This window comes from Athalia rosae, chromosome 3, assembly GCF_917208135.1.
Source record: "Athalia rosae chromosome 3, iyAthRosa1.1, whole genome shotgun sequence".
Classification (NCBI taxonomy): domain Eukaryota; kingdom Metazoa; phylum Arthropoda; class Insecta; order Hymenoptera; family Athaliidae; genus Athalia; species Athalia rosae.
Genome location: NC_064028.1, coordinates 16,494,926 through 16,506,356, shown reverse-complemented (window position 1 = coordinate 16,506,356; position 11,431 = coordinate 16,494,926). Strand labels below are relative to the sequence as shown.

The following is an 11,431-nucleotide window of genomic DNA, read 5'->3' as shown; positions in this document are numbered from 1 at the left end:
CTCTCAACTCTTCTCGTGCAATGAATGCGTGCTTGCGTCATCCTACGTGTATACCGCGTTCTCGTACGGGGTTAATACGCGCTCTTCGTTCATACCTTATATTATATGTATACTCGCCCTTCGTACGTACGTCCATTTAACACTCACACATTCACGTGAATATAAACGACACACCCGGTGTGCCAACTTCTGATACATGCATATACAGCTATAAGCGGACGAGTTTGGTAAAAAAGTTCTCCATCAAAAATATCGAATAGAGACACGGTCAGGTGTGCTATTCTCATATTTTACTCGCGGGGAAAAAAAACGGGTGAATCGTAATTACCGATTCAACGATACAGTAAAAATAAAACCGTAAAAAACGGACCACCCTGTATACGGGCGCATGCGAGATTATCATAATAATAAGAATAAGAACAAAAAGGAAAAACGACAATACTAATAAAAAATAAAATTACAACGGCTGGGGCCGATCTTTTAAGAAATTAGGGACGGAGCTGGTATATAACGTACGCTTTCCCATTCATGCGGTTTAACGTATGTGCCGCACATACCTATAGAAGTGTAGCTGTATGTACGTGTTAAATAAAGGTTTTATGTATGTGTGTATAATTATGTATATATACTAAAGGGTTAACGGCGCAGTGGCGTAACGAAATAAGTGAAAGGTCCCGTGCGATTGAAGGCAAAATTATTAAAGTTCTTCAACATTTCACTCTCTACTATTCTCATCTTCGTCCCTGCGTAGCATAAATATGATACGAAAGTTTTCCTCCGTGTAATCAATCAATTGTGAGAAATTAAACTATGACTAATGATGTGAAACATTTAACTTCGTAGGAGTTCTTCAAATCATCGAAACACTTTTACAAGTATAAGAAGAGAAAAAAAACGTCGAGTTTGAATCAGGACATTGAACGCATTGAATTTTCTTCCCGTTTCCAATGATTTTTTATAGAAATTCAAATTACGCCTCTGCAAGTAAACACGTACACCGTACGTGAATACATACGTACGTAAGTACGTCTTGAAGTGGTATATTTTTTTGTCCAAAGGGCTATTCATCGTCGACCGCGATTTGAAAAGAGAGTGCGCGGGCAATGCACTTAGATTATGTATATTCCTGTACGATTTAATAAAAGCCGATAAATTCGAGCATAATAATTATTAATTACGGGGGCCATTATGCGAGGTACGGAATAAAGAATATATAAAGTTCGGGGGGGGGGGGGGGGGGGGGGGGAAGGAGAAAAAAAATTGACCGACGAATAATAGTAGTAAAGGTCATAATTGACCGATTGTGTCGGTATGTTACGGGACCACCGTACGATATTACGGGTATAATATACACCCCACTGTGCCGAGCAGCACTGTGCGCGCGGTCGTAATTAATTATCAGTTAATTACTACGGGTGTATAAAATAACACGCTTATATTATAACGATGATCGTGCGACCCCGAAGTCCAATTATCAAATCAATTGTTGAAGAGCGTCGGAAAATACGACGTACCGCGTGTAACTCTGTGCATACGTATGTATGTATAAGAAATTGTAGAAATTCCCGCGTGCTACGCGATGACAACGAACTTTAATTAGATATAATCGCCGGCGAGTATACAGCGACGAGATTGAGGTGCAGCGAAACGTGACGGTTACGACTGTGACGATTCGTATGTACATTTTTTTAATCTCGTCAATTGTTGCGAGTCAAAATTTTTCACACTTTCGCAATTCCATTTTCCGTCGCGCGATACACCAGGAGAGCAAAAAGATTCGGATTGGATTGAATGAATTAAAAAGACGGCGATATATTTCTGCGGAGCACAGCTGGATGTAAAGACGAAAACAGGAGAAAGAGAAAAAAACACAACGAAAAACCGTGGGATTTACGCACTGAATAGTTCGTCGAGTAAGTACATATGTTATAATACAATGACGTCACTTCCCGCTCTCATTTACCTCGAAATTATCACCGAGAGTGACACTAATTAGCCGCTGTGTACAGCGATACATGCCTTGTCTTTGCTGAGAAGTTTAAGTCAGTCGAGCATACAAGACGACGAAACGAGGTAATTTCAATGAGATTATAGTCGGGCGAAGCCAACGACGGTCGGGGGTAATCGTAGAAATAATAAAAATGAAGAAATACTCGATTCGATTTCCTAACCGTTACCGTTTCTCTTCATCCTTTTTCTTCAGGCTACAAACAAATCTATCAGTCTTATTTCCAAGTATATCACCACGATTATACGGAGACGAGAAGTAAGAAAAAAACGCTGAAAAAACGAAGCTAGCACAGCTTTCTTCTAGAATGGATATTCTACGCTATGTATATATGATACTTATCCTTATCATTTTCGCGGAGATGAATGAATGAATTTATTACAACGACGTTGGAGCGAATAAAGGCGAGAGTTGAGGTCGTTGGACACCATTGTTCGCAAATAATCTAGTCATTATATCCTCTGACAGTTGCAATCTCGGTAGAATAATTCGCGGAACAGAAGGTTATGCATATATACGCGAGCCATCAGCTACCGCATCGTTGTGCGATATTACTGTAATGGGCGTTATGCACACGAACGGGGGTCACAGCGATACTGTACAGTAAAGTATACTTAGCGAGTCGCTTTGTCATCATTAGCGAAAATTAAAGAATCGACGAGGGAGAATTTGAACCAAAGTGGTTGCGGAGGCCGCTCGTTGCGGTGTATAAATTGATACGATATGCAAATAGCCAGCCCTTCGAATTGCTCGTATTTTCCCCAAACTTTCTAGAAACTATTTTCAGAGACGATGGAGGGTGTCACTTACCCTTATTAGTAGCCCCGAACGACTGAATTTTCTTCCATCCTTTCCAGCCCTTCCGCCATAGCATTACAGCCTTTGCCTTTTTCTGAGAATTTCCTCCAGCTGCGGCAAGCTCCGGGGTACTAGTCCTCACGAATCCACGACTGAGCGATCCGAGTCCAGATCTGAATGAAATAAATTCAATACACGTTCATAAGAATGTCTACGGGGTTATCGACGAGCAATTCCATTTGTTCGTTCGAACATTATTTTGAAATTTATAGATCTGAAACGAATTTCTATTGACCTGTAACTTGCACTGGAGCTACCGCTGAATCCGCTATCCAAATCGCAGGCAACGGGGGATAATAGTTCATCGGTTGGACTGACCGAAGCTAGTAGTTCTTCCGTCGAAGATGTTCCTCTTTGACTTCTTTGACCTCTTTCGTTTTGAACGGGACAATTAGAACCAGGAGGCATCAGCATCGCTTCGACGCTGAGGTTCAGTTCGCCAAGAACTCTACGGTGCTTCAACTGGACTCTTCGGACCTCCTCGGCGACCAAAGATCTCCTCGAACCGTGAAGACCCCTTCGACATTGCCGGCTGTCGTGCGCAAAAAAAAGAAAAAAAAATCGATCTCAACAACTACAAAAACCGTACGAATTACATTTAGCGATAATTCGAAAAATCCGTGGACACCGGTCTTCTTCCCCCTTCCTTTGAGCGGTCGAATTTTTATCGTTTACACGAACGGGGCGTTTTGTAGAACAATTCGAAAGCGACGACATTCGAAATTCTTGTTTTCGTCGTCGGTCCATCGGTGAGTGAGACACGCGGAGGAGGATGGTACAGAGATACTTTTATTTTTCACCGATTTTTTACCATATAAATTAATCCGTAGAATATTTATTGGATGTACCTGCTCGACCCGTAACCTTAAACCTGTTTAGAGATTCCGTGCAAGCTGCGGCGCAGCGTCTCGGGATCGGCATCGTAATGTTGCAGGAGCTCCGGTAGAGTTCGAGTGTGGGCATAGGTAAGCATAGGGCCTGTTCGTATCAATAAATACCACCAATAAAAGTCACCTAGTTTTAGGGTTTTATTTGGTAAAATAACCCACCTTTCTAATAAGGGAATAAGATAAAGCTTAGTTAGGAGCTGCCACTATTTCACACCGCGATACCGACACCGAGACGTGAGCGGCGCGGCGCTTCCAACTAATTAAAAAACTATCATTAAATTGTAACTATATAGCCTGTGATAATAACCATTAATAATAAATTGAAAATGAAAAAAATACAGAGTGGAGAATCGAAGGCCTCCTCAATCACAATAAAGTTTTTAATCACCCAACAAATTACGTACCCTTTGTAAGAAACACTTTTTCAAAAATCTTTTTCACTCCTGAAAATATATATCATGCTTTTCAATACGCGTCACGGCAACCGGTCAACGACTACCGTAAAGTAACACATGATGCACGTGTGCTTCGTTATATATTATACACGCGTCGTACATATGTATGATACGTTTTATTTACACGGCGTGTAAAAAGTAAGCAGACTCCGTTCAAATTCACAATTAATTTCGAAGGTCGACTACCCTTCGCACTTGGATCGTGAACATTTTTTAACAGATAAAATTAAATGAGATCGGTAATGAGTGAATCCGAGTGATTTTATTTCTCATAATTACGAAGATATTCTCATAATTATCCGATTGCGGGATGAGAACAAAGAAAAACTGAAAAATCACGTTTTTAAAATGTTCAGAAAACATCGATTACCTATATACTTTAACATAATCGTATTATACGGCGTTCGACGATATAAACCGGTACGAAAAAGACACCCTATATAATGTGGCATGCATGGGGGAATATTCAGAGAACTAACTCCCAAGAAAGCGCCGCTGCGGCATAAGGAATAGCAGCAGCGACCGCAGAATTCGACCACCCATGAAGTTTTTCTGTGGTACGGAGTAATTTGTCAAGTTCGCAAATAAATGTAAGAGAAAAAATAAAGAAAATAAATAAAAAAACAAAAAAAAAAAAAACAAACCAAACCTGATCCACGTCCATTATTGTTTTAAAATTACTCGCGTTTTTCTTGTACTTCGTTATTTACAATGCACGTCATATCGCTCGTTAAATCTATGATCACTCTTCTTCGGTTCTGACGTTATAAATCCACGGGCTGACGATAAAAACAAAGAACAAAGAACGAGCGATTTCTATCACCCCGATGCCACGTAATGAGTTGAAAGATTACATCCGTTTCCACCTTTTTCTTGGTACTTTAATTCGATAGTGTTTAACCGGAGAGGGGAACTTCCTTCTAATTTATAACTATAGAATAAAATGGCGCTTTGTTTTTTTACATCTGACGTTACCTACCGCCATCGACCACCGGGAGGTTCAACGTCATCGGTCGCTGGTTGGTCGAGTGGGTTCGTTTTACACGTGCTCGTTTCACGACGAACCGTAACTTCTTATTATTTAGTCTAGATCAGTGTTTCTCAATTCAACATGCACCAACGACTCCAACTGCAACTGCATCAACCGCACCGGCAACATTCTCGGAACTATACGTACACCGACCGACGAATCGTACGTACACACGCGAAACTATTCATTATACTTTTCCGATTTGATTATACCTCTGTTAAAAATTCTAAAATAATTCACCTCCTCGGATTATACGGAGGATATTAAAATTTGCGCTTTCATTTTTGTTAATGAATAATTATAGCTTCATCGATAAATATGCATTATATACGTATACGTATACGTACGTACGTATGCGTAGCCTATATGAAAGTTGAAATATACATTGAATAAAATTCACCGATTACCTGTTATTTCGAAGACAAATTACTCCGTACGTCGTTATATATGGCAACGTTTAAAATTGAGCGTAACGTAACAAATTGGAACTGGTTTTCGCTCGAACTAATTTAGGCGGTAGATACGCATACGATGTACTCTGTACGTACGCGGTCATTGAAGAAATTTTCCTTTTCTTCCTTCACTCCGAACAAATAGAAATCTCACCTTATTTCCGAAATTTCCTCATAGATATTCTCCTCCGTTCCGTATCTGGTGACATAGGTATGCCTCCTCAAAGACTCCTGATGATTGGGACTGAGTTGTTGCTGCTGTCTTTGGATTCCGAGTCGTATGGTGGGGGACTGTAAGTGGGAATGATGAAAATTTGACGAAGGATGCAGGCGACTTGGTCCGGGCTCGTAGTAAGCGTAAGCGTAGTCCTGTGCCGCCGCAGGAGTCAGCTGACTAGAATGCCTTGGCAGAGACGAAGAAGTGGCGGCCATCGGGGGCGTCGACGGGGCAGCAGCACCTGGTGCAACGATATTTGACGACAAAGGAGAAATCGAAGATGACACCGCAGCACCGGCCGACGTCACGTGACGCGAGGGCGGAGGATAGGGTGGAGGTGGCGGGAACTCCAGGTTGGCTCTTCGAGGAATTGAATTTCCTTGAGCCAGACCCGGTCCACCCGCACCGAGGGAGGAGGCCATTGTTCATCCTCGATTTACCACCCTCAAGTCCTTCCTCTTCTCGGTGCATAATTTCCCGTACCACATCTGGAAGACACAAAAAAACAAAAACGAAATACTGAATAAAAATCTCTTCACACATAATCACGTCGATACGACACTTTTGCGATTGCATAATAGACGGAATTGTGGATAGAAATCCGGCGAATTGGGTGAATCGAATTGGGGCAGCAGGTTCCGTAGAGAATGGGCTTCCTTTTCGTTCGTTTTTTTTTTTTGGTCTTTTTTAGAAACCTAACGTGTCAAATCTAATGTGATCATGTACCGCGTAAAGATATACATAAGACGATTCTCGTTACCTCGTATTCCCATCTTCAAAACATGTTTCCCACAATGCACAACGCGATATACGCGTATATCTGAATTTACTATACTTATACGCCGCACGTAGTTATAAACCTGCTCCTTCATAGCTAATTGAATAAGTACCCATAATTTGATACGCGGATAAATTGTTTTACCGATCGGGTATACACAGTATATAATACTCGCGTGTTCGATTTGCGATTTAAATAACGTCAATTTTCATCGCATGAGGCACGCCAACATAGCTTTACAATTAGGTAAATCATCACTCATATATAATAATATCGATATTGAATATCGACGTATACTGTATACCGCAACGATACGACGTTCGCTCCCCGCGTAATATTTCATATTTAAAAATCATATTATTATTATTATCATTGTACCTGAGTATGATATATCATCTGTAACACGGAGCATCTCGCGACATATTTTTCATAACAAAATTATCATCACTATCGTCATTATAAAATAGTCGCTCGAACGACGTGATGTGAAAAAGGAGGAGAATGAAAATAATTTTTCTGAAAAATTGCGTTGGCAATTTGTAAAATAATTCTTGCAGACAGTTGCGTAGCAATTTTTATCGTCGCGTGTCACGTGCCGTACATTATGTACAGCGCGGTTAAGTACGTTAACGACGACCAGGGTGTTAATTAAGATGGCGTCACGGTTATCAAAAACAATTTTAAAAGGAAAGTGAGCGAAACTAGCTCAACTATTTATATTTATTGAGGCTGTTAAAACTATAGAAATTTTTTAAACATCCACTCCAACGATATTGCGAAATTAGGTTTCGTATAAAAAGTCCGCTACGAATCCTGAATTCTACATTCTACCTATAGCGTTGGACGTGTAAAAGAAATTCTGAGCGTGAAAAATTTGGAAGCAGAGAAAAAAACAAAAAAAAAACAAGAATTTACTTCCGCGCTGTGTAACAGTATACGATGGATATTTTTTCTGTAAGATCTGTGTGAAGTACGTACTCAAGCTACGGTACCAATGTCGTAGTTTACTTATTTATTTATCTCCATTTATTTTTCAAATTTTTTACGCGCTCCTATCACACACGATGATCGTGTGAAACTGTATCTCGTTGATGGTTATTTAGGGCGCGGGGCAGATCTTTGAATTTTGTATATTTAACCTCGACGACGACGACGACGACGACGCCGAAAGGATGCAGGTGTACCGCAGACTTGGGTAATATAACTGTGCAGATAGTAATACGGGAAGTTGAAAAGGAACACACACAAGGGGTTCGTCATATCTGTAGCACATTCGTATTCGGGACTTGAAAAATCTAGTCGTAGTCTACTCCTAAAAGTAGGAGGGAAAAAACAGTTACGCTATTACGTTATTTGGCGACAACTGCGGAAATTCTTCTCTTCAAACATGCTTATACATATGTATATTCTACATCACGTCGCGTAAGGCCGATGAGACATCGAGATGTTATAGAATAAATTCCGCATTAAACTAAAAATGAAAAAAAAAAAGAAAGAAAGAAATAGAATGAGATAAAAAATTACTGAACCATGGGAAAAGTCGAGGTAGAAGTATATGAAATGAAATAAACTCTCTTTATCGCGTACATTGCCGAGCGACTCTTTGGAGAACAAAAAAAATCACTCTGTGAAACATTCGAACTTGCGGTCGTAGCAGCTCTTTCTCATGCGATGGATAATAAATGAAGAGGTCGTATATTCGAGTCGATAATGTCGCCCGAGTGATTCACTCAGGTAAACTAAATAATGTAACCTACTCTAGGCGGTAAAACCTGGTGTATTTTACTTGGAAGTGAAATTTATTTCCACCGTTTGTTGAACGTAACTTCCATCGGCGCGATTGTGTATGTACCGGCATTTTATGCAGCTGCCCAAGTATTTCCGGCTCTAAAGTTTACGATTAAAAATTAGAAACGACACGTACACATCGGGGTCACACGTTGTCTCGTGAATTTAAATTTGTTTTTGTTTCAATTTTGTTACGCATCTTCCTTTTTCGATAAGTAGCCTAGGTATTGCACTTCCTCGGAATTGTGATTTGGCCGGAGAAGAGAAGTTGATGGAAATAAAGGCGGAGAGAAAATGGAATACGTCGTGGATAAAAAATATCGTTCAATTAACCCAACCGGAAAGTGAAACGAACAAAACTTTTTCATTGACGATTGACTGACAATGATTCATCGTTCTAGATTTAACTATTTAGAAATGGTTTTTTTCCAGGGGTCGCAGAGGCTCTAGCTAAGTGGGTTTCGTAGTTCGACACGAATTTCGGTGCACCCGAATCCAATGTTTTTTTTTCCTCTCTACTTCTTCTTTTTTTCATCTACTGAAATTAGGACTTTTTCCATGTATACGGAGTATAATGGCCCATCCTACTTCGGTATCATCTTTCAGAAGGGAATTTCAGTGGGGCTTCTCGGCAGTATCCCTAATTATAATCGGGGGGAGGGAAAAAAAAAGCGCCAGTGTTCTGCCATAGCGAGACAAACAACAAAAGAATTTCTCGCTGAAAGTAGTTTTAAAAAGTGCGGAGTACAAACGTCCTAGGTATACTGCAGTTGGGGGGGGGGGGGGGGGGGGAGAAAAAGAAGAAGATGTGTAAAGAAAAACTCGAATAATAGGAAGGTTTCCGGCATTTTCATCACACTTATACACGTGTACGGCATACGGCATGAAAACACATGCGCGCATAATTCTATAGATATTTTAGCAGAAGCAGCGGCAGAAAACAGTTTTCAAAATAATAAGTATTATAAGAACAGCTGTAGTTGGGCTTGGTGAGGTTTAAGGGTGCTGCAGGTATATCAAAGTTTGCGCCCAACCCTTGGTTGCTGCAGTTTTCTCGCACGGAGTACGCGGTACCGTTAAGTAAACGAATCGTAAAAAAAAAAAAAAAAAAACGAAATAAATAATTTATGGTTTTCCCGAGAGTTTTGAGGAACATGCCAGCAAAAATCAAAGCTCATATACCTATTTTCCAGGTACTACCTATTTGGGAATTATTTCGGAAGAATCCTCTCCTCTCAGACTTTACAGTGTGTGTGTGTAGTAGATATTTACAGAATAGAAAAGTGAAACCATATATAACGAATAAGTCATCGGCTTATCTAGCCTACTTGCTTCCGGTGTCCGTGTAGTTTTGGGACTCCTATTACTCCGATGGAAAAAGAAGTTCGGACGGCGCTGCTCCTAGTTGATTCGATGCCCTCCCCAGCTCAATTATACGGTGGATGAGCATCATCAGCCCGCATGCATCGGCTCATTACTCGTTACGCAAAATGAATAAGGATAGGGACTACGATAAACGCGATTTGAGATGATCTGTGAGATAGCGCAACCACCGTAGTCGTAGTAGTTTTTCATGAAATATGTATAGGTTTCCATCTTTGATCACAGATCATCTGATTTGACACAGTCGAATCACCAATTTAGTGCCGCAACTTCCAATGCACCGTACCGAGAGCGAAGAGATTAATAAAAGAAGAGAATAGTACGTGAAAAAAAAAAAAAAAAAAAACGAGTCCCGCGTGGAGGAAAAGGAAGGGAAGACAAAAGCTGAAACGCGTTCACCGCTAAGGTACCTCTACGGAGTCTGTCGCGCTTCGTTTGTGTTTTAACCGGTTTCAACATGGCGTGCATTTATACGCATTTCTCGAGATAAATGAGCCGGGGTAGGTCCTAAGTAATTTTTTACAACCGAGAGATGGAATGAAAGAATACAAGATATAAAACAGAGCTAAAAAAGAAAAGGAAAAACTGAGGCGAGGCCTAATACTTCGGCCTAATGATAACGCGATTACAGGCGTACGCGGTCGTTGATATTATTTATCGAAGACAAAGTTGATTGTTTCAAACTCAGAATTTTTAGATCGAAGAGAAAAACTAGGGAAAATAAACCGTTTATAAAAGCGAACGTGCAGGTCACGCACATCTGCAGTCAGTTGTAATATATTTTCCTCGTACGTTTGAATAAAAAAATTATACGTTCGTTACCGGATATGAATAATAAAACGATTCGAAGTAATTGTCAATAGTATTATCGTGAACGAGCGTTGCGTGGATCGTTTGATGAATGGATAAGCGAGGATAAGTGGTGAGAAAAAATCGTTACAATAAATATTATTTACCCTAATTTAAATTTGAAAATATAAGAACGGAAACGTTACGAGTACGAATATCAACGTTTCGATTTAGTAAACAGAGTGCTTACGCACGTGACAGCAATAATCCGAGCGTAAATTTATAACAAAAACGAAAAGGGGGGCTATCACATCGGATCCCCGACCGGCGTTCGTTTATCCCTTCACCCTTCGCCGCCTTCTTCTTCTTGTCCCCCCCGTATGGATATACCGGCGAGTCAGAAAATTTATTCGGCAATTATTTACTACCATAAATATTATTTTCTTTCGCCCCAGATATTCTGGAAGCATTCCAAGAGCGGGAGCCCGCCGTTTGGTTTCTTCTTCTCCTCGTATTCCTCCGTTTATTCTTTTTATTTATCGTAAACCCGCGAAACTGTACCGCGCGTCGTGCGAAGCGCGTGAATCACATAAATTTCCATAATACAAGATGAGGGTAAGCGAAACGGGGATGCGACAACGAGATTATCTTAAGAGTTTTTTATTTTTTATTTTCGGTAATAACTTTTGTCCAGAGCCACGAAAGGATCGAAGGTAAGAATAAAACCAGGTATTATAAATCACCGTTTGTAAAAGTAGAATAAAAGGATGATGTGATAAACGA

General features: G+C 40.3%; 1 protein-coding gene across 3 annotated transcripts in view; it reads right to left on the bottom strand.

Moving 5' to 3' along the window:
• Positions 1-11,431, bottom strand: part of LOC105683394 (rho guanine nucleotide exchange factor 10) — a 43,082-nt gene that overhangs the window by 26,191 nt on the left and 5,460 nt on the right. For all 3 annotated transcript variants that reach the window (XM_048652671.1, XM_012395944.3, XM_012395945.3), the window contains 3 exons: positions 5,848-6,398; positions 3,102-3,398; positions 2,819-2,979 (listed from right to left, as the gene is read on the bottom strand). In XM_048652671.1, the coding sequence (XP_048508628.1) occupies positions 2,819-2,979; positions 3,102-3,398; positions 5,848-6,332 (943 nt within the window). In that variant the 5' untranslated portion in view covers positions 6,333-6,398. The remainder of the gene's footprint in view (positions 1-2,818; positions 2,980-3,101; positions 3,399-5,847; positions 6,399-11,431) is intronic.